General features: G+C 42.6%; 1 protein-coding gene across 1 annotated transcript in view; it reads right to left on the bottom strand.

The window, feature by feature from the left end:
- LOC126336587 (disks large 1 tumor suppressor protein) overlaps nt 1-25,076 on the bottom strand; it is a 4,198,467-nt gene that overhangs the window by 3,011,082 nt on the left and 1,162,309 nt on the right. Inside the window, exon 3 of the mRNA XM_050000444.1 lies at nt 16,616-16,752. Coding sequence (XP_049856401.1) covers nt 16,616-16,752 — 137 coding nt within the window. The remainder of the gene's footprint in view (nt 1-16,615; nt 16,753-25,076) is intronic.

Below are 25,076 nucleotides of genomic sequence, written 5' to 3'. Positions count from 1 at the left end.
CCGGGCTACACGTGGCGAAGACGGCAATTTCGTTTGCCTAGGGGCGTTATGACCTACTCGATCGTTGGGTAGATCTCAGAAATGCCGTTGGAGCGATTTCGGCGATGATACAGCGTTCGACATTGGTCGAAACTGAGTATTCTTCCGCCGCGTTTTCTTACGCGTGGGGGACGGGAGAATTGTGGAGAGAGTGGACTTCGCCTTCAGCCATCGAGCGGAACGGACTTGGAGACGGCGTCTTGGCCATCGTCTTCGAAGGGAGATATACGGTCTGTATCGCAGCACTGCACCAACGCGTGGTCCGTGCAGAATTCTGCGGTTAGTGCTCATTGTGTGCTCGGAAGCGAGATTTTCACCAACGCTTAACCACTTCCAACAACCTACCTAGTATTCTTGATCTGGTAGTTATCGTTGCGTGGTGCCGCGTATTCATGAACGTAGCTGCCGGTAATATGGGGGCGTAATTGCAAATTGTTAATGTGTCACTCTCAGGAGTGTGTGGGTGGACAAAGTAATTCACACTTTTTTTGGTAAATTTTGTCAGTTGTGGGGGATATCAAATTAAAATGTCAACATTACAATAGAATTATCGACTTCATCGTAGCTAGCATTTACCCTGTCCCCGTAAGCTTTACATGTACTATAATCACTGCACAGCTTGCCCAGACGGGAAGGAAAGAAGTTTGACAGAGCGCTGAAAGACCTAAGTCGAAACAAGGCCACGGGAGTAGACAACATTCCATTAGAACTACTGACGGCCTTGGGAGAGCCAGTTCTGACAAAACTCTATCATCTGGTGAGCAAGATGTATGAGACAGGTGACATTCCTTCAGACTTCAAGGAGAATATAGTAATTCCAATCCCAAAGAAAGGAGGTGCTGACAGATGTGAAAATTACCGAACTATCAGTTTAATAAGTCACAGCTGCAAAATACTGACACGAATTCTTTACAGACGAATGGAAAAACTGGTAGAAGCCGACGTCTGGGAAGATCAGTTTTTATTCCGTAGAAATGTTGGAACACGTGAGGCAATACTGACCTTACGACTTATCTAAGAAGAAAGATTAAGCACGGCAAACCTACGTTTCTAGCATTTGTAGACATAGAGAAAGCTTTTGACAAGGTTGACTGGAATACTCTCTTTCAAATTCTAAAGGTGGCAGGGGTAAAATACAGGGAGCGAATGGCTATTTACAATTTGTACAGAAACCAGATGGCAGTCTTGAGAGTAGAGGGACATGAGAGGGAAGCAGCGGTTGGGAAGGGAGTAAGACAGGGTTGTAGTCTCTCCCCGATGTTATTCAATCTGTGTATTGAGCAAGCATTAAAGGAAGCAAAAGAAAAATTCGGAGTAGGTATTAAAAACCATGGAGAAGAAATAAAAACTTTGAGGTTCGCCGATGACATTGTAATTCTGTCAGAGACAGCAAAAGACTTGGAAGAGCAGTTGAACGGAATGGGCAGTGTATTGAAAGGAGGGTATAAGATAATCATCAACAAAAGCAAAACGAGGATAATGGAATGCAGTCAAATTAAATCTGGTGATGCTGAGGGAATTAGATTAGGAAATGAGACACTTAAAGTAGTAAATGAGTTTTGCTATTTGGGGAGCAAAATAACTGATGATGGTCGAAGTAGAGAGGATATAAAATGTAGACTGGCAAAGGGAAGCAAATTGTTTCTGAAGAAGAGAAATTTGCTAACATCGAGTATAGATTTAAGTGTCAGGAAGTCGTTTCTGAAAGTATTTGTGTGGAGTGTAGCCATGTATGGAATTGAAACATGGACGATAAATAGTTTAGACAAGAGGAGAACAGAAGCTTTCAAAATGTGGTGCTGCAGAAGAGGAGTTTGTAGCACAACTTGACTAGAAGAAGGGATCGGTTGGTAGGACTTGTTCTCAGGCATCAAGGAATCACCAATTTGGTAATGGAGGGCAGCGTGGAGGGTAAAAATCGTAGAAGCAGACCAAGAGATGAATACACTAAGCAGATTCAAAAGGATGTAGGTTGCAGAAGGTACTGGGAGGTGAAGAAGCTTGCACAGGATAGAATAGCATGGAGAGTTGCATCAAACCAGTCCCAGGACTGATGACTACAACAACAACAACACGTAAGCGATGGACAAATAAGGTCTTGTAATATGCGTAATTTTAGCCACTGGCATGTTACGAAAACGACAGGCGCGATGCACTGTAGGAACAGAACGCACGGGACGCTGCAGTACAGTCGCTCGCTGCGAGTAGTCGACTGAGACAAGAATGTCGCTCTAGTAGGAGGGGCTTTAAGTGGGCGGCGGCTGGGGTGTACGGTGCTGTGGGACGGCGGCCACAGGCGCGGTCGTCCGCCCGTTGTCAGGTGCGCTGCGGTCTGCAGGAGACTGCGGTCATTACCACTGCGGTCGGCCATGGCCGCGGGCCACGGTAATCCCCTGCCAAATGGCGCGAGGCCCGGCGAGGTGCGGGCTGCGGTTAGCCCGCCCGCCTGCTCCAGGGAATCCTTTTCACGCCCCACTTGCCACGGTCCGGCACGTCTGAATGCGGAACTAGCCCGCCTCGGCGCTGTGAAAAAGGGCTGGAAGCGATGACGCTGCAGTGGGAGATCTGCCCCCACTGGCAAACGAGGCCGTTCCCGACGAGGGAAATGGCAAAAACAAAAGGGAAATCAACAGTATCATTTGTTACCGAGGAGCGACGATTGCGCCAGTGGCACACAAAATATGATCAAAAATTGTGCTGAAAAGAGTTCAAGAATCCTTAGACAGGAAAAACTAAACTCCGCCCAAACAGGCCATGAAGGTACAGTGGTGCCGACCGGCCGCCGTGTCACCCTCAGTTCATAGGTGTCAGTTGATGTCGATATGGAGGGGCATGCGGTCAGCTCTTCCGCCGTATGTCAATTTACGAGACCGGACCAGCTACTTATCAATCAAGTAACTCCTCAGCTTGCCTCGCAAGGGCTGAGTGTAGCCCGCTTGCCAACAGCGCTCGGCAGACCAGATGGTCACCCATCCATGTCCGACAGCGCTTAACTTTGGTGATCTGACGGGAACTGGTGTTCCCACTGTGGCAAACTCGTTGACTCTTTAGATAGACAGCTGAGAGAAAATTAGGGTGGTTTTCGAAAAGGAAGATCCTGCACAGAACCTATTTTTAACTTAACGTACAGAATTGCAGATTTTCGGCTGTTGTGGCCGAGCGGTTCTAGGCGCTTCAGTCTGGAACCGCGTGACCGCTGCGGACGCAGGTTCGAATCCTGTCTCGGGCATGGATGTGTGTGATGTCCATAGGGTGTATTGTATATTAACCGGGGACCTAGAAACGATGGATAGACTCCGCCCCCGCCGCAGAAGCAGTGGTCCACGACCCCACGACGACTGCCGCAGTCCACTTCATCCCTCCGCCGCCCCACACCGAACCCAGGGTTACTGTACGGTCCGGCCCCCGGTGGGCACCCCAGGGAACGTCTTACACCAGACGAGTGTAGCCCCTATGTTTGCGTGGTGGAGTAATGGTGGTGTACGCGTACGTGCAGAACTAGTTTGCGCAGCAATCGCCGACATAGTGTACCTGAGGCGGAATAAGGGGAACGAGCACGCATTTGCTGAGGCAGATGGAAAACCGCCTAAAAGCCATCCACAGACTGGCCGGTTTACCGGTCGTATTCGTGCCGGGGACTAGGCGCTCCTTCCCGCCCGCAAAGCCGTGTGTTAGACCGATGTCCTTAGGTTAGTCAGGTTTAAGTAGTTCTAAGTTCTAGGGGACTGATGACCTCGGATGTTAAGTCCCATAGTGCTCAGAGCCATTTGCACCATTCTGCGATTACAGACTTTTATCACTAACGAAGATTTACAATAGGATTCTGGAACACCGACTGAGTTTGAACATTATAAATCTCCTCGAAGAAAAAGATTTATTGGCAAATAGCACGGATTCAAAAAATACCGTTGTTATGAAACACAGCTAGCTTTCCATTCTCAAGAAGAAATGAGTGCCGTCGACAGAGGATGTCAAATTGGTTTCGTGTTTTTAGATTTACAGAAGGATTTAGACACCTTTCTTCACAAGCACCTCCTAATCAAATTGTGTGACTCTGGAGTATCGTCTCATTTGCGGAAGCACGGTGCGATTCTGCTGCGTATAAAGTTCCACTCAAGTTGTGGTGCGCCTCTTGTCACATGCACGGCACCTTGAAGTTACTGAAAAGTAATTCTCAGCCGGAAAAAGCTACACAAAAACAGCTGTACGACTAGTCGCACTAAAAATTGTTTTGTCTGTGTAAGATTAATTACAGTTAAATGAAAGTATTTATGTGTGTAACATTTCAATCTGTTCACTCTTTTATGGTACGCTTGCATACACCAGTTACTACCAAGCCTCACTCTAACCTGTGCAAAGTCTTACGCATTCGCCATTCATAACCGTAGCCATTTGATAGTAACTATTAATTATCCTTCACGGAAGGCTTACAAATGGACTGTGACTCCTAGAATAGCTCGCCCAGATGTTGCTACAATCATTCTCACATAATAAAATGTTCACATTCACGAGTACGCAACACGCCACGCGGAATTTAGTATTTAATATGTCACCAAAAGTTCTGAATTTCACACCGTGCAATAAATCGGTCTCTCCTCCACACTTCGCGGCACTTGTCGAACATTTTGCTACCACAATATTACTATTTTATAATTTTCATAGGAGCACCTATCAATACATCTGATCATTATGAGATCCAAGCCCGGATTCTCCTCATGTATCTACATAAAAGAAGTTATTAGTCCCCAAAATACACGAGAATATAACAATTTCTTATTGGCAGAGACACATCACAGCCAATCGGAAATCAGAATCAAACGCGCTCAATCTAGCGCATATATGCAGAACCAATCAAAATTTCTCACTGAATAAGAAGAATAAAATAACATAATTTTTATAACCCAGAATTATAAAATTAACTCCCTCTTAACAAAACTACTTTACAGAAATCTTAATGTCATTTCCACAATACCATAAACTGACGAAATAGTTTATAACAAACCCTCCGGCATGAATGAACGATTAACACACATGTGATTCTCGAACATTCTTCACGAGGTCAGTCACTTCATTGTCTAATATAAAAACTTAACATAAAACATTCTATCACATTCACACATTCTTTACTCTAATAACTAAAAACAATTACAATGGTAAATAATAAACAAATGAAATACTAAACAAACAGAATTGCAAATAAAAATGACAGTATTGTGGCTGCAGCTCAGAAAGGTCCGTCAGCTGGTGACTTCTAACAGATCGTACAGAAACTACATACTCTGGCCTCTGGTGCCCCTGTCTTGCGCGTGACTCATACCGCATGTCTGTTCACTATTGTTACGATCTCAAAAGGCACTATGTAGGGCGCCCCGCCTCACCTGGATTCGTGACTTCCTGTCAGAAAGGTCACAGTTAGCACTAACTGACCGAAAGTCATAGAGTAAAATTGAAGTAATATATGGCGTTCCCCGTGGAAGTGTTATAGGTCCTCTGCTGTTGCTGACATACAAAAAACATCGCAGAAGACAATCTGAGCAGCCTTCTTAGATCTTTTGTATATGATGTTGTCATTTACCGTCTTGTAAAGTCAGTAGATGATCAAAACCAATTTCTAAACGATTTAGACAATATACCTGTGTGATACAAAGATAAGCAATCGACTCTAAATAATGAAGTGTGAAACCATCCACATAAGCACTAAAATAATCCGATAAATTTCTGTAACACGACAAATCACACAAATCTAAAGGCTGTCAAATCAACTAAATTCTTACTAATCACAATTACGAATTGGAGCGATCGCGTAGATAATGTTGTGAGTACAGCAAACGAAAGACTGCGATTTCTTGGCAGAACACTTGGAAAATGGAACAGGTCAACTGAACAGATTTCTTACACCATTGCTGTCCGTCCTCTACTAGAGTATTGTTGTGCTGTGTGGGATCCGCATAGGAGGGCACTAACGGAGAACATCGAGAAAGTTCAAAGAAGGGCAGCACGTTTTATACTATCGAGAAATAGTGTTACCCACAAGATACGTAAATTATTATGGTAATCAAGAAAACAAAGGCGTTTATCGTTGCTGCTGGATCTTTAGAAAAATTTCAGTCACTTAGTTTCTTCTCCGATTGCGGTAATATTCCGTTTGGCACCCACCTACATAGAGAGAAATGCTCATCATGATAACATAACAGAAATCAGAGCTCGCACAGAAGGATGTAAGAGCTCATTTTTCCCTCCGGCCGTTCGAGAATGCAACGGTAAAGAAGTAGCTTAAAGGTGGTTCGATGAACACGCTGCCAGGCACACAATTCTGAATTGTGGAGCACTCATGTAGTTGTAGATGTATTATTAACAAATGGTTCAAATGGCTCTGAGCACTATGCGACTTCTGAGGTCATCAGTCACCTAGAACTTAGAACTCATTAAACCTAACTAACCTAAGGACATCACACACATCCACGCCCAGGCAGGATTCGAACCTGCGACTGTAGAGAACTCTCGGTTCCAGACTATAGCACATAGAACCGCATGGTCACTCCAACCGGCTATTATTAACAATTCGCCACGAAATGTTAACTATCACATCTGTGATACTATCATTTAGTGATTTCAAGAAAGCAATCGATTTTGGAGAAACAACAGATAAAATTTCCTTTCAAAGGAAAACTAATAAACACTATTCCTGAAACTGTAACAAATACAATAGGCAACTTCAATTTACGGTAATAGTACATCAACCATTTAAAATAAAACCTGGTGTCAGACAAGGGAACAGGTTATCTGCTTTGCTGTTTAACTTTATTTTAGAAAATAAATGAAATGAATATATACAAATAGGGGTAACACAAAATCAAATAGGGGTAATGCAGGAGTAGGTTTAATAATGAATAGGAAAATAGGAATGCGGGTAAGCTACTACAAACAACACAGTGAACGCATTATTGTGGCCAAGATAGATACGAAGCCCACACCTACTACAGTAGTACAAGTTTATATGCCAACTAGCTCTGCAGATGACGAAGAAATTGAAGAAATGTATGAGCAAATAAAGAAATTATTCAGATAGTGAAGGGTGACGAAAATTTAATAGTCATGGGTGACTGGAATTCGGTAGTAGGAAAAGGGAGAGAAGGAAACGTAGTAGGTGAATATGGAATGGGGCAAAGAATTGAAAGAGGAAGCCGCCTGGTAGAATTTTGCACAGAACACAACTTAATCATAGCTAACACTTGGATCAAGAATCATAAAAGAAGGCTGTATACATGGAAGAAGCCTGGAGATACTGACAGGTTTCAGATAGATTATATAATGGTACGACAGAGATTTAGGAACCAGGTTTAAATTGTAAGACATTTCCAGGGGCAGATGTGGACTCTGACCACAATATATTGGTTACGACCTGTAGATTAAAACTGAAGAAACTGCAAAAAGGTGGGAATTTAAGGAGATGGGACCTGGCTAAACTAAAAGAACCAGAGGTTGTACGGGGATTCAAGGAGAGCATGAGGGAGCAATTGACAGGATTGGGGGAAAGAAATACAATAGAAGAAGAATGGGTAGCTTTGAGGGATGAAGTAGTGAAGTGAAGGCAGCAGAGGATCAAGTAGGTAAAAAGACGAGGGCTAGTAGAAATTCTTGGGTAACAGAAGAAATATTGAATTTAATTGATGAAAGGAGAAAATATAAAAATGCAGTAAATGAAGCAGGCAAAAAGGAATACAAACATCTCAAAAATGAGATCGACAGGAAGCGCAAAATGGTTAAGCAGGGATGGCTAGAGGACAAATGTAAGGATGTAGAGGCTTATCTCACTAGGGTTAAGATATATACTGCCTACTGGAAAATTAAAGAGACCTTTGGAGAAAAGAGGACCACTTGTATGAATATCAAGTGAGCAGATGGAAACTCAGTTCTAAGCAAAGAAGGGAAAGCAGAAAGGTGGATGGAGTATATAGAGAGTCTATACAAGGGCGATGTACTTGAGGACAATATTGTGGAAATGGAAAAGGATGTAGATGAAGATGAAATGGGAGATACGATACTGGGTGAAGAGTTTGACAGAGCACTGAAAGACCTGAGTCGAAACAAGGCCCCGAGAGTAGACAAAATTCCATTAGAACTACCGACGGCTTTGAGAGAGCCAGTCCTGACAAAACACTACCATCTGGTGAGCAAGATGTATGAGACAGGCGAAACACCCTCAGACTTCAAGAAGAATATAATAATGCCAATCTCAAAGAAAACAGGTGTTGACAGATGTGAAAATTACCGAACTATCAGTTTAATAAGTCACAGCTGCAAAATACTAACGCGAATTCTTTACAGACGAATGGAAAAACTAGTAGAAGCCGACCTCGTGGAAGATCAATTTGGATTCCGTAGAAATGTTGGAAAACGTGAGGCAATATTGACCCTACGACTTATCTGAGAAGCTAGATTAAGGAAGGGCAAACCTACGTTTCTAGCATTTGTAGATTTAGAGAAAGCGTTTGACAATGTTGACTGGAATACTCTCTTTCAAATTCTGAAGGTGGCAGGGGTAAAATACAGGGAGCGAAAGGCTATTTACAATTTGTACAGAAACCAGATGGCAGTCGTAAGAGTCGAGGGACATGAGAGGGAAGTAGCGGTTGGGAAGGGAGTAAGACAGGGTTGTAGTCTCTCCCCGATGTTATTCAATCTGTGTATTGAGCAAGCATTAAAGGAAACAAAAGAAAAATTCGGAATAGGTATTAAAGACCATGGAGAAGAAATAAAAACTTTGAGGTTCGCCGATGACATCGTAAACCTGTCAGAGACAGCAAAGGACTTGGAAGAGCAGTTGAATGGAATGGATAGTGTCTTGAAAGGAGAATATAGGATGATCATCAACAAAAGCGAAACGAGGATAATGGAATGTAGTCGAATTAAGTCTGGTGATGCTGAGGGAATTAGATTAGGAAGTGAGACACTTAAAGTAGTAAGGGAGTTTTGCTATTTGGGGAGCAAAATAACTGATGATGGTCGAAGTAGAGAGGATATAAAATGTAGGAGCAAAATAACTGATGATGGTCGAAGTAGAGAGGATATAAAATGTAGACTGGCAAAGGGAAGGAAAGCGTTTCTGAAGAAGAGAAATTTGTAACATCGAGTATAGATTTAAGTGACACGAAGTCATTTCTGAAAGTATTTGTATGGAGTGTAGCCATGTATGGAAATGAATCATGGACGATAAATAGTTTGGACAAGAAGAGATAAGAAGCTTTCGAAATGTGGTGCTACAGAAGAATGCTGAAGATTAGATGGGTAGATCACATAACTAATGAGGAAGTACTGTATCGGATTGGGTACAAGAGAAGTTTGTGGCACAACTTAACCAGACGAAGGTACCGGTTGGTAGGACATGTTCTGAGGCATCAAGGGATCACCAAATTCGTACTGGAGGACAGGGTGGAGGGTAAAAATCGTAGAGGGAGACCAAGAGATCACTACACTAAGCAGATTCAGAAGGATGTAGATTGCAGTAGGTACTGGGAGAGGAAGAAGCTTGCACAGGATAGAGTAGCATGGAGAGCTGCATCAAACCAGTCTCAGGACTGAAGACCACAACAACAACAACATATACAAATACAAATAGATAAAAGAGAATGAGTTAATACAGTTGAATGGGCTAGAAAAGTTTTCAATATATGTAAGAGTTGATAAAATGGAAAGAGCATCTGGGTTTACAAAACGTATCTACAACAGTAAAAGCATATCTGCGAAAAAAACTAAAACATAATACCTCAGCAGTAAGACCAGAATATTTATATGCATGTGAATGCTAAACGATGAGATACAGCCTGGAAAGAAAAGAAGTCCTTGAATCACCGATTATTAGAGAAATGACGGGTACTTTTACAAACTGCAGATGGTTGGCAAATGAGAAATAACGAAAAGTTCTACGAAAATAAAGAGGAAATATCAGAAATAATGGCACAAGCGAAGATTAATCTTCTTTGGTCATCCCCCACCGACTGAACGAGAACAGGGTAGCGAAACAAAGATTCCTGTATTTCTCTTAAAATAACTCGACAAAAGCGTGGATTCCAAAAAAGAAAGAAGGAGCACGTCTCAGAGCATGTATTGATGTTCTTGGTAATCACGCACCCTATTAAGAACCATATCCTGCCTTTTGTAAGGTCCAGAGGTCAACCATGAATCACCGTGACTTCATTGCAATTATTGTCAATGTATAAAGTGAATGTTCTGTTGGTTTCATTGCGTATTTATTTAAGTTAATTTCTGTGATATACTGTAGCAGTTATTTCTGTGTAAGATCCAAGTTTCGTCGAGTGATGATACTTGGCAGCTATAAATCATGTGAAAGTTACCTGCGCCCTCAAAATTTTGCACACCAGTGTATACCGACTGTACCAATGCATACCATATTGTACTAAGAAATAAGACCTTCAGAATTTAGATTAGGTACACACCATTAGAAGACCATCTGTCTCAATTACGTATTTCAGTCTTTTTATTTTCTTCTACTACGTGTTTCGAAAACTGATGCCCTCTTTTTTAGATGAATCAGTGCTTCGCATGAATACTTCTTTTCCAGAATGCAGCCAGTTGTCTTCTGTATGCTTCACTTTTACAACGGAAATCTCACTACAGCTTGTTATATATACACCTTTGTATCACTGAATGCTGCATATGTGGTTCAGCGTTTGAACTATGTTTATACAATGACATGAAATCTGCTCTTAACTCGAAAATCTTCGAAACAGAGAATATTGCAGGCAGTTGGTTAAATCCAGGAAAGAAATATTTGTTCTAGGCGCTACAGTCTGGAACCGCGCGGCCGCTACGGTCGAAGGTTCGAATCTTGCCTCGGGCATGGATGTGTGTGATGTCCTTAGGTTAGTTAGGTTTAAGTAGTTTTAAGTTCTATGGGACTGATAACCTAAGATGTTGAGTCCCATAGTGCTCAGAGCCATTTGAACCATTTTTAGAAATATTTGTCTACACAAGTTCACATCAAGATGAGAGTGTAAGCCCTGGAAATGTGTCGTGGAAGAAAATAAAAAGTAACCAGTACAGAAAACTGTTTTTTATTTTTTTATGTCATATGCAGTTGCAATTACGAAATCACAGACCAATATGCACGAAATAGGGCTGTGAATACCAATGTTAACGCAACAAGCAAATGACGAAATGTAACACTCAGTTCGTAATACAAAATAATCTTTTCCACACGAGTTCTTTTTAGGTGCATACGACGTCGCTGAGGACCTCTTAGTGCTCATACCTCTACGTAGGAGATTCTGTCATTCCACCACTGTTATTGTTGTCATCTACATCTTCGGTGAAGGTATGTTCTCGAAACTTTAACAAAAGCCCGTACTGAGCTACTGAGCGTCTCTCCTGCAGAGTCTTCCACTGGAGTTTATCTATCATCTCCGTAACGCTTTCGCGATTACTAAATGATCCTGTAACGAAGCGCGCTGCTCTCCGTTGGATCTTCTCTATCTCTTCTATCAACCCTATCTGGTGCGGATCCCACACCGCTGAGCAGTATTCAAGCAGTGGGCGAACAAGCGTACTGTAACCTACTTCCTTTGTTGTCGGATTGCATTTCCTTAGGATTCTTCCAATGAATCTCAGTCTGGCATCTGCTTTACCGACGATCAACTTTATATGATCATTCCATTTTAAATCACTCCTAATGGAATCTTTGTCCCTGCCACCCGTTATGAACGTTTGAGTCTCCCAGTCTATATCCGGTAAATTAAAATCTCCACCCAGAACTATAACATGGTGGGGAAATCTACTCGAAATATTTTCCAAATTATTCTTCAGGTGCTGAGCCACAACAGCTGCTGAGCCCGGGGGCCTATAGAGACATTCAATTACCATGTCTGAGCCTGCTTTAACCGTGACCTTCACCCAAATCATTTCACAATTCGAATCTCCGTCAATTTCCATCGATACTATTGCCCTTTTTATCGCTATAAACACGCTTCCCCCTTCACTGTCCAGCCTGTCTCTGCGGTATACATTCCAATCTGAGTTTAGGATTTCATTACTGTGTACATGTGGTTTCAGCCAACTTTCTGTCCCTAGTACTATATGGGCGTTGTGACCGTTTATTAATGAGAGCAGTTCTGGGACCTTTCTATAGACGCTCCTGCAGTTTATTATTAGCACATTAATATTGTTATTCCCTGTTGCATTTTGCCTACTCCTGCCTCGCCGCGTCTCAGGAGGCGTCTTGTCGGGCCTAGGGAGGGAATTCTCTAACCTAAAAAAACCCCATGTGAACTAAACACGTACTCCGCTACCCCGTAGCCGCTTCCGGCGTGTAGTGCACGCCTGACCTATTCAGGGGGACCCTACATTTCTCCACCCGATAGCGTAGGTCGAGAAATTTGCGTAGTTACGTTTTCTAAGCGGAAGATTTGTCAGTAAAAGTGTTCTGAGTATGTGTAAGCAATGAAAACTCCACTGTTGTTGACTGTAAAGTTAAAAATCGTAAAACAAAATAGACTGAAGTAGTCCCTCATGCATTCCCTCGCCATGCAAGTTTGCAAAAGATTTAGCTGTCGAAACGTAGTAGAAAAGACGCAATTAAAGCTGTAAACGCTGAAATATGCTCAGAAATTTCCAAGAAATGGTCTGTATTGGAGGCTCTCTAAAAACTTCTGAATTTGTCATGGAAAGGAATGCTTAAAACTGATGCATTTCCATTGTGCAATTTACCTTTTACTACCATGAGTGGTAATTCATCACATCGAAGACTTTAACAAACGTGAGATCCAATGTCGAAGATGTATAGAGACGTTATAAAATCTTTCACCACGGAAGGAGAGTGCAAAAAATATACTTTTAATGGGGAAGTTGTTTGTTAAATTTCAGATAAAATTAGTTATCAGACTTCCTAAGGGCGCCGTTCATCCAGAAATCATTAAAACCAAAGTTAGACCACAAATATTTATTCATCTGGGCTAACAATCACAAAAAGTGAAGGCAAAGATAGCAGGGAAGCTAAGCAAGGAAGTTCCATTTGTCTTCGCTATAAAGTGAAACTGTAAAGTTTTTGTGTAAATTACGTTGCGTAGGAACTTAGATTAGTTACAAAAGTTGATCTTCTCTGAAAATCTTTATTTGACAACACTGTAACTCCAGCTACCTACCGGTAGCAAGATTCTAAGCTTGATGATCCAAAGATTTGCCATGTTTCCCACACCGCACACCAACTTTGCTGACCGCAAGGCAGAAAAGGTAAACTCGCTTATGTTTGAGATATATTGCATTTTGAATCACTGTTAAATTTCCAGAGATAATTTCCTTTCATACGTGTATAAATTTTAAGAACTCTTATCAACGTTTTCCAGACACTTTGACAAAAAATCGAAAGGTTAGTGTTATGACTAGAAGTAAAAACGCGTGTGTGGTAGGTCAAATAATTCAAATTCTATCTAGAATTAATGCACAACAGCGTCCACCCATACGCTGAATCCTTTAAATATGTGATGTATACAAAATAAAAGTCATGGCCTCTTGTTCTCACATTGAGCAATCCAATTAAAGGAACACGTATCTAAACGCCTAAACGCTTCAATTATCTCCCATTGGAAAGTAGGAGCTTTAAATTTGGCTCAAAGGTGCTCACAACTTTCCCCTGAAAAGGCGCAAAAGCGTGGCTGCCCGCGACGTCACCTTCAAATAGCGAGGAGCTGACACAACAGAAAAAATGGGCCAGAGCTCAGAAGTACATGTGAGTTGTAAGGTGGGTGAGTGATGTCACAATGGCACTAAATTTCACTACAATTCTGCCCGACGCCACGTTGGCAGTTTCGCACGATGGTAAGGTCGTTACACCTGTTCTTACCCACATTTTTAAGAACCGTGATTCCTAGCGTTGAAATCGCGCGGTTTTCTTGCGGGTGGTCAAGGAAAATGTTTCAGACACGCCGCCGTTCGGAAACGACACAAAAGGGTTAAGTTGGTGGCATAAAGAGCGTCAATTAAACCACCCGTTTCCTTGGGCGTTGACCACCACAAATTTCGCCGTTGGAAACGACAGTTTGCAGTGTGAAGAGCAACAGGAAGATGTCCTTGACAGTCTTTGCCACTGCTGGCACCTAAGCCTTCTCTAAGGACATAGTGTACCACATTGAATGCGCTCGCACTCCTTTGGAGTGCAGTGTGACTGCAATTTTTTGCTCTGGCGTACAGGTTGAAACCACTATGACCCGTTAAAAAAACATTCTGTGAAATTTTAACGCGATTGAAAGTAGCAAATGGTGCTCAGGCTTTCTCAGTCCTCCTGTTTCACGTGATGACAGCATTTACCGACTTCGACTCATGTGTGAATGGAATGGTAAAGGGTTCCTTTAAGGTCCTCCACTTTGGCAACACCTTCAGTGCCACTCCCCTTCCATCTTTCTTGAACACTTTTAAAATGTGCCTGTGTAGGGATAAACTGTAACGAGAGCTCTAGGTGCCTGCAGGCAGGCTGCACTGCTGCTCCTCCGACTGCTTGTAGGCACGGAGAATCTGAGGGTTGTCTTGCGGGTTGCCTGCTTGCAAGTGTCTAGGTCTCCATCACAGTTTGTCCCTATAGAGGTACATTTTTATACTTCACAACGACGGTGGATGGGTGGCACTGAGGGTGTTGATGCAGTGGGACTCTTAGAAGGATCCTCTGCTGTTTTATTCACGCAAGTGTCAATGTCCCTATAATATCATATTTTATCACAGATATAACTTTATCAGATATTGTGCTGTGCGTAGGAACCAAAGACATAACTCCTCGTATAAGAAAAGCTAACATTAGCATTGCATTATCTCCGATTTCTTATTAACTCTGTTGTTGAATGTAATGTAATGGCGCTGATTTTGATTTTGCTCTCTTAAAGGCGAAAGGAACTTGTAATTCTCAATATTATTTATTACAACTGGATATCAGCGGTAAAAGTTGTATTCAAGGAAGAAATAAACGAGTGCTTAACTCAGATGAATAATTAAGGTGAGAGTCGAATGTAAATATTACTGTTTCTAGTCATTCTAATTACTATAAAAAGTTTCAGCTACACTACGTCAACGTGGAGCTGGAAAGAAGCTGGGAAGATTGGCGAACGAACCTGCAAATAAACATGTTGAATTTTAACGGAGTCAAGAGCGCGTAACAGAAAATCTGCCAAAGCTCTTTATCAACATATTACCACACGATGAAACACATACAAGGCGAAATAGTTTCAATGAACATTTAAATCACCGTTTGAAAATCAAGAATACATGCTAATCTTGTCTATAAAACCACAAAGAACAACAAAAATAATACATCCCCTCCGTGATCACGATACAGGAGGCCGCAAAACAGGAGGGCTGAGAAAGTGTAAGCACTCTTTGCTGCTTGGGATCGGTTTAGAATTTCGTCGAATGCTTTTGAATGGACCCTGGCGGTCCCACCGCGTACATCAGAGCAAAAACTACAGTCGCACTGCATTCGTTGAAGTTGGTGGGCCACGAAGAGTTGAATAGTGCAGGGGAGCGTAAGCAGTGTCAAAAGTTGTTAAAAAAAAGTCCTGTTCCTCACTGCGAACTGTTGTTTTCGATCACCAAACGTGTGGGATTCGACTTCCCGATGGAAGGGGTGATTTGATTGACGCTTTTTACGTCACCCGCTAAAGCCTTTCTATATCGACTGTGCGCAGCTGCGATATATTTGAAACGTTTTCCTCGGCCACCGCTAAGAAAACCGAGTCATGTGAACGCTGTGCGTAGCGATTCTGACATTCGTCACAGAGGCGTCCAAAAAGGAGCGAAATATGGGAAGGGGGGGGGGGGGGCTGAAGACCTTCTAAACGTGTGGTATGTACACGATGGCTTTTGGCAGATTTCTAGTGAAACTTGGTGCCAGTGTGACATCATTAACCTACCTTATACCTGCCATGATCTTCTGCGATTTGGCCTTTTCTTTTCACTCGTATCAACATCTTGCTCACTATGCGTCTCCGAACCCGAGGGTGTTGTCGCTGAAGAAGGTTGTAGGCTCCTTTGAGACAAATGTTAATCTTCTACCTTATAATCGGATACAATTACAGTGTTTCAAAAATGCGATAACTTAATTGTATGGGGCAGTGTATTTCCTAGTTAAAACTGGAAGAGCTAATTTAGAAAATCGTGCGATCGTTTTCAATATTCACTCTGACAGCAAACTGCGAAAATGAGGCTATATTGTTGCCGATTTGAGCTCTGTACGTGTTTCTACGTGATAGTAGCGTGAGTACTTTTAAGTCACCAGTGCCTGTTTAAAAGCTGGGAAAGTCGCAGAACGTAACAGTAACGTTCTCGCAGTAGAACAGTAGCAATATCCGTCGAATTATTCATGGGAACTAAAGCATTACACAAGTAAATCGGGGTAATTGTTCCTTGGTGACGTCACAGCGTCAGCCAATACCATCTCAGAGCGTTTGATGACCAAGCTTCATTTGTCTACAGACTCTGGTTGTTACCTACAAGCCGTCTAAGCGCTACTTGCTCTGACCGCCACCATGCGGGACACTCAGCTACTCGGCTGCTCATGCAGGCTGTGCGCGGTACTCACGTCGTTGTTGCCGTAGGTCGGGGTGATGGGCCCGTCGCTTGCCTCCCACTTGTTCGCGATCCGGATCGTCTCGGCCGTCTTCTGCTGGATTGATTTCGTGTCATCGAGTAGCGTCAGCTCGTAAAACTCTTGTATATCTGCAAAAATAACAAACAAACCTTGTCTCAACATAAGTGAAATCGTAAACAAATATGAGCACTAGAAAGAGACCTTTTCTGCTTAAGTCACTTATACACTCCTGGAAATTGCAATAAGAACACCGTGAATTCATTGTTCCAGGAAGGGGAAACTTTATTGACACATTCCTGGGGTCAGATACATCACATGATCACACTGACAGAACCACAGGCAACAGAGCATGCACAATGTCGGCACTAGTACAGTGTATATCCACCTTTCGCAGCAATGCAGGCTGCTATTCTCCCATGGAGACGATCGTAGAGATGCTGGATGTAGCCCTGTGGAACGGCTTACCATGCCATTTCCACCTGGCGCCTCAGTTGGACCAGCGTTCGTGCTGGACGTGCAGACCGCGTGAGACGACGATTCATCCAGTCCCAAACATGCTCAATGGGGGTCAGATCCGGAGATCTTGCTGGCCAGGGTAGTTGACTTACACCTTCTAGAGCACGTTGGGTGGCACGGGATACATGCGGACGTGCACTATTCAGTGGTGTACGGCCAGTGTAGGAGATCGCTCCCCACACCATGATGCCGGGTGTTGGCCCTGTGTGCCTCGGTCGTATGCAGTCCTGATTGTGGCGCTCACCTGCACGGCGCCAAACACGCATACGACCATCATTGGCACCAAGGTATAAGCGACTCTCATCGCTGAAGACGACACGTCTCCATTCGTCCCTCCATTCACGCCTGTCGCGACACCACTGGAGGCGGGCTGCACGATGTTGGGGCGTGAGCGGAAGACGGCCTAACGGTGCGCGGGACTGTAGCCCAGCTTCATGGAGACGGTTGCGAATGGTCCTCGCCGATACCCCAGGAGCAACAGTGTCCCTAATTTGCTGGGAAGTGGCGGTGCGGTCCCCTACGGCACTGCGTAGGATCCTACGGTCTTGGCGTGCATCCGTGCGTCGCTGCGGCCCGGTCCCAGGTCGAAGGGCACGTGCACCTTCCGCCAACCACTAGCGACAACATCGATGTACTGTGGAGACCTCACGCCACGCGTGTTGAGCAATTCGGCGGTACGTCCACCCGGCCTCCCGCATTCCCACTATACGCCCTCGCTCAAAGTCCGTCAACTGCACATACGGTTCACGTCCACGCTGTCGCGGCATTCTACCAGTGTTAAAGACTGCGATGGAGCTCCGTATGCCACGGCAAACTGGCTGACACTGACGGCGGCGGTGCACTGCTAGCGCCATTCGACGGCCAACATCGCGGTTCCTGGTGTGTCCGCTGTGCCGTGCGTGTGATCATTGCTTGTACAGCCCTCTCGCAGTGTCCGGAGCAAGTATGGTGGGTCTGACACACCGGTGTCAATGTGTTCTTTTTTCCATGTCCAGGAGTGTATTTGAGGCGCTCGGGGCTAGATTATACTGATTTATACTTCATTCGTATTTGCTAGAGCAGTTGTTCCCAACCTGTAGGTAATAATCCTGTTTGGGGTAAAATGTAATTTTCTGAAGGGTAAAAACGAAACGGTTCAATTGTGTTTCGATCACGGAACTAAATTATTTTTATGATTTCATTACTGTTACCACAATTTCAAAAGACTATGAAAGGTCTCTGTTGCATTCCGTTCGTATTAATTTCTTAAATCTGTTGTCATTTACGGCATAAATTCCTCTTCTAAATTTACTGTGGTGTTTCTGACTCTATCTGGGAGGAGACTGAGCAGTGGAACGTTTTACTTTTACACATAAACAAGAACGATCTGACCCACTACTAAACTTTAAACCACAGCTTATATGTAATTCAGGTCACACAGTCTCATATGGAACCTACATCTGCTTTCTTCTATATACTGTATGTGATAAGATACTGTCATTCCCCTTCCCTTCTGCCTCAAAGGATGAATGAGCAAATGTATTTCTAGTTGCATGCTTCATGGTAGCAGACAAGCCTGTCTGCTAGAGAACAGTAGGACCAACGTCGGAACAGGTAGCTACGCTTTCTAAAAGCAAAGAGGTTTCTATTCTTGGTATGGTCCTGGCCGTCCATTGTAATGTTGGTATAGGAAGCTGCCTCTATGGTCACTTCCGTTTGTATCTGTGAAGCACCCTCGGTAGGGGCCCAGGTCAGTCTGTCCACGGCGAGCGTCTGAAGTGGTAAGATCTCAGGCTAAGCGCGTCCTTGCTAAGTCCATATGACAATGGATTTATTAAGTTGAGCCTATCTGAAAATTTAATCACCTTTATTTCAGGTTTAGATCTAAAATATCTTATGTTATCTTAGATTGCAAAACAGTGTAATTCGCGTGTGAAGTTGAGAATATCTTCTAGTAGTTGATTTGTGACTACTTTGTGAGTAAAGTGGAACCACGTGTTGATGATGCGTAACTCTATCTAAGATCATCAATCTTAAATGAGAATGTGTGTGAGATTACAACGTCTCGTCTTGACAATATTTTTCAATATAGCAACTTTTCTTTATGTTCAACCCACGTGGGATGTACTTTGTGAGACCAGTACCATGTGCTTATACAATTGTTTGACCCATCAGGTTAGTAGTACGACGATAGTAACCAGTTCGAGGTTTTTCTTTTGTAAATTGCGTTTCGATTTAATTTATTTTAATTATCAAAATTATTGTGGAGTTACACTCTTTGTGTAAACCAAATTGACCACGTGAAGCATGTGGTGTAATCATCAAAGTAGGCTTCAGCCATTCTTTTCGGGAAGATTTCACAGAGAGTTAGTATGAATGTAGTATACCAGTGTGTGGTAATTTCATGACAGACAGGATTGCGCTACGAATTTATCTTCCTTGGATGAAAATTGAATCGGTTGACTGTGGTTAATTTCCTTTTGTATATGTTTCTACGTTCTTCGTGTGTTATTTTATGAAAGAAGTGTTGTGTGCAGCCTCCCAATCTTGGCTCCATATTTGATGTGTTTCGTAAGATCTCACATCTTCGCAATCCTAAACAAGGCACCAGTTTAGTTATGAATCAAGTTAAATATGCTGAAATTTTAACGGAACAATGATCAATGTTAAAATAAATGTCCAAATATAAACTAATTTATTTCTTTTTATTTAAATTCTATATATATCACCGGTTGTCGTAAGATGACTATTAAAATATTATAATTAATGTTAGTCTGGTTGGGAATTTGGTAAGCTAGACTGGATAACTGGTGAATCAGTTGCTCAGTAATGCAAGGTTAAGTTCCCCACACAGCTCACAGCTTTTAATCCGCTTTTATTGCCTTGAATATCAGCAACGCTTTCAGAACAACTTAATGCATCAACTTTACATCTGTAATACTGATTACGGAAGTTACCGATAATCACATTTTTTTCTGATGCTACAACTAACGCATATCACAATGAGGGGGAGATTACATCTTATGAAAGGAGTTCATGAACAGCGTCTTACTCACATAGCCGCGTGGTGTAGCCGCGCGGTTCTAGACGTCTTGTCACGGTCCGGGCGGCTCCCTCCGTCGGAGGTTCGAGTCCTCCCTCAGACATCGGCGTGTGTGTGTGTGTGTGTGTGTGTGTGTGTGTGTGTGTGTGTTGTCCTTAGCGTAAGTTAGGTTAAGTATTGCGTAAGCTGAGTGACCGATGACCTCAGCAGTTTGGTCCCATAAAACCATACCACAAATTTTTTTCCCTCATTTGGTCCACCCGCTACATACATAATTTGCACTTTGTACGATACAAAAAATGAACTACTATAGCTACATAACAGCTACTTATTATTATTATTATTATTATTATTATTGCTATTGTTGTTGCTGTGCTGGTGGTGGTTGTGGTGGTTGGACAAAAACCACTGACTGTCCGAAGTCTTCCAATTTCTGCCAGCTCAGAAGTAACGAGTCCAGGAAACAGGTGATACACAAACCGTGCGGCTAAGTACGATGCATGCATTTTAATTTTGTTGATTTTCACTGGGGATGTAGGGTGTGGGTGAGGCGTCACTTGGTTGAATAGTGGTGCAGAGAAAACATGTTTTGTGTGGAGAGTTTGGTTTCTTTTCTGAGAAGGCGCTGATGGTATCACCTCGTGATGCTCTGAAAAACAGTTGTTTCAAATAAGTAGAACCACTTGTCTAATTGACTCATTAGTTCGTGGTTTAATAAAATATATCAACAAAAAACATATACCATTCTTCTGTCATTTTAAAAATGAGAGTGTCCAGTGAAAATTCTTTTGCATCCTGACCAAAACGAGTTGCAATATCACGGGTCGATAAACCAAAGGCCGGCCAGTTTGGCCCAGCGGTTCTTGGCGCTTTAGTCTGGAACCGCGCGATCGCTACGGTCGCACGTTCGAATCCTGCCTCGGGCACGGATGTGTGTGATGTCCTTAGGCTAGTTAGGTTTAAGTAGTTCTAAGTCTAGGGGACTGAGGCCTCAGTGCTTAGAGCCATTTGAACAACATAGCTTGTTCTCTCTCTCTCTCTCTCTCTCTCTCTCTCTCTCTCTCTCTCTCTCTCTCAATCTGACGTTCACATCGATAACCTACAAAATCAAAATCATATGCCCACCTTACACATACATCCTGCTCGCATCACCACTGCAGACTCTGCCATTTGTGTTGCTGTGTTAACGGAAGACTATGCATGGAAAAAGTAATTCCCTAGATCGGATGCTGCTGGTGTCCGACTAATGGTACGGGGTGACACACAATTTTCAGGAAGTCTATTACTTCTTCTCGTATGGCAGGCGCAGTTGTGAATTGTTACGATGTGTTTTGTGCACAACCGGACGGCTGTTTGAACCCTCATCTTGCTATCCTGATTTAGAGTTTCCATGATCTCCCTAAATCGCTTCAGGCAAATGCCTGGACGGTTCCTCTGCAAAGGCACGGCGACTTCCTTTTCCTTTCCCATCCTTCCCTAACTCGATGGGACCGATGATCTCGCTGTTTGGTCCCCTCTTCCAACCAACCAACCAATCTTGGTGCACAATAGGGCCCTTGTGAGGGTCAGATGTGGTCCACCCGATACTTGATGAGTATGCCTTCCCTCACGTTCGTATACATCCAAAATTGGACCACTGTCACATGCGAAAGACCCACAAGCCTGGATTGCACAATCCGAAGACCTAGCCAAATGGAGGCCCACAGTTAGGCGTTTTCAAACTCCATCACATGCTCGTAACGTTTTCTCTTACGAGCATGCGGCGTTTCCCCGTCCTTACAGATGAGCCCTCAACATTTGACGGCGTTCGCACCTCTTACCTGGACGCGTAACAATATCTACAACAAACAACACTAATGCGTTCCGGTCGCCCTTCTAAATGTCATAGAGAATTGCAATTCAATTTCGTTACATATACGCCGATGGTCAGAATGTTTACGAAAATACATTGATTCTGAAGGATCTCTACATGAGACTCTTCATAATGTTTCAATAAAGTTTAACGTCATTTTACATGTCCTTTAGCACCTTACACCTTCGGTGTATTCAGTAAACATGGCAGTAGAAAGAAGCGGCAGCTAAGTATACTCCAATCAGCCGAAACTGCATATATTCGCAGAATTATATTCGTTTATGTTTATTTTACGTCCATGTACTGATTTATCACACATCTGTGCATCCTATACCTTCCACACACTTAATTACAAATTATTTATATTGTACCGCTCTCCCATTTCTACCGTCTTAGAATGACAGAGTGAGTGAATGCATAGGTGTATTGAATTTTCATAATGTACGGTGACGGGTAAAATTCGTGTCTGCTGCTGTGGCAATTTAGCCAACTTCGGTGTAAGCTTAGAGAGTAGCAAAGACGCTTCCTTCCCTAGTGGTCGAAGCGCTGTTGTGCCTAAGTTGGCAAGGTGCGGTAAAGGTGTTCTCTGACAGCTTGTGCTACCTGTGTGTGGACCAGATTTGGTGCTGGGCACTCGGTCCTGGGACTTCGAAGAGAAACCTTGCTCACGGCAGCTCGTTTGTGGTAGTGAATACGGTAACTGAGTCCGTGTAATTTCAGCCTCGTTGAACTTTTAAGCCGTTTCTTCTCTAGCTTTCGAACTTTATAATCACGCAGAATATTTCATTCGGAATGGGAAGTGGTAAAGTCTTTGTATCAAGTTACTTTCATTAGGAATGTGGAATGCACTCAACGACTGCGACGTGACTTTCAAAAGGCTGGAGCACACCGATCAGTCATCCTTTCCTTTCAGGCTTTATTAAAGCAAATCTAGATTTCATCTAATAGCTATCCGTTATCAATGCAGTACTTCAGAGTTTTAATACCAGTACATTTATTAAAACTCTGAAATACTGCATTGATAAGGCCTAGATACTAGCCGAAATCTAGATTTGCTTTAATAAAGTCTGGAAGGAAAGGACGACTGATGGCTGTGCTCCATCATTTTGAATGAGTTTCTGTAATCGTTCGACTTTACTGGTAGTTACATTGTTCAACCAGAACTTAGAAAGATATGAGCTTGGCACTCCCCAGTGTGAATCTGCGTGGGCTTCTCTTTCTTATATAATTTATTCTATTCGTCGTTGTTTTTGAGATCCTTCAGTTCTGAAAATCTGTTTCATCTTGCAATTATCCCACTTTATTTACTTATGTGGGTAATGCCTTCCAATGATTAACAGACTTTTCGGAATTTTTATATTTTTTCTTGGAATGGCTTTATGTTGCTTCCAGCTCGTCGGTTTTCAGTTATCGTTCCCAACTTGTAAGTCTTAAATTATGTTGCCTTCACGTACATGTCGTGTTTTACAGATGTTCCCAATTTGATCCGCATTTCGAATCTTAATTCTCGTTCACTTCCATGACCTGAGTTTTCCGTGTTTTTAATTAGGCCAGCGGAGCAAACCTTTTGCCAACTTTACGTACTTATGGTGCAAATTGCAGTTCTTCTAATTCGTTTCCTATGTTCTGTGTGGTGTTGGTATGAATTTGAAGTGTGTGTGTATTTTCGATTCCTTACCATTAAGTGATTCCTATTTTATGAGACTCTAATGATTTACAAGCCCATCTGGCAAGGTATTTGATTATTTCTTGCGCTCACATGGCTATTTGAAGCAGGCACCAGAATTATTACGGTTTTATATCAGTATGTAGTGCTTTTATAATTTGATTATATAAAATAAATGTTCAATCCACCTTAAATTAAATTTTACTGTCGATGTTTTATCCCACATATTGAAATCTCTGTCTCATAGATTACATGCTATAGCGTTTGTCCCTTGTGACGTTCATGCAGATCTATTTATTTAACTGCATGTTAAGTAAAATTTCAGTTTTATGAAGTACACTGCCTACGAACAGATCGATTATTGAAATGACAACAGAATGCACAGTCCTGTTTGATGAGACCGTCTTGTCCTCCGTGTGGTAAATTGAAATCATTTATTGTTCGCGTACTTTCGATAGTTACCGTTCATAATTTCTACAGATACCCCTCAGTATCAAACCATTGCTTCTGGATGCTTCACCATTTTTTTCGAGTATTGTGTATGTTCATGTAAGAGTAGAGACATTGACATAGAAGAGGAAATCAAGCCAGTCAGAAGTCTCACTGTAGGAAAAAAAATTGGTGGGCGTTTGTATGATAGTAGGTTGGCGAAACTGATGACGAATCTCACAAAAAGATAATTAAACGGAAGAAGAAAGGAATGTACAGTGGCTCTCATAAGTTGTACGCCAAACACTGTGCACAGTATGTGTGAATATGAAAGAATTTATGATTGTTAATACTGAAATAAAGATGTACGTGTGCAAGTTGTACATGTAATTATGAGCGATGAAAAGATCAGTCACGTGGGTTTGCTTGTTTACAACAGAACAAGACTCATTTCTTACTGAGAGATATGAATGTCTCCAAAAATTTCGGGACAAATTTTGGCAATAGTGTCAGTGTGCATATCTCTGTTATTCGTTACTTCCTTCGATTTCAAGTCATTACCTGTCGAGAACTCCAAGAGAACATAAGTGTGTTTTCATAAAATGTTACAAAGAGGTGAAAACAACACTTTTCAACAGAGAGAGTTAGTATTATTGCACCGCGAAAACGGGAGAACATGCCGAGAAACAGCAACGTTACTGAATATGAAGGAAATTACTGTAGATAACATCGTCCGTAGATATAAACAAGAAGAGAAGATAGAAAATCTGCCACAGACAGGCCGTCCAAAGATATTTATGAGGAGAGATGAGAGGGCAATGGTACAAAAGGTCAAGAAAGATCCATGAATCACAGCAACACGAATTGCGATTGAGGCTGAGGAAGAGTTTGGGAAGAAGGTGAGTCCTAGCACGAGCATACGAGTACTGTACAGAGAAAATTACCACCGGTGAACTGCAAGAAGGAA

Source organism: Schistocerca gregaria, chromosome 2 (genome assembly GCF_023897955.1).
Source record: "Schistocerca gregaria isolate iqSchGreg1 chromosome 2, iqSchGreg1.2, whole genome shotgun sequence".
Classification (NCBI taxonomy): Eukaryota; Metazoa; Arthropoda; class Insecta; order Orthoptera; family Acrididae; genus Schistocerca; species Schistocerca gregaria.
The sequence above is the reverse complement of the archived record's forward strand: the minus strand, read 5'-3'. Positions and strand labels throughout refer to the sequence as shown.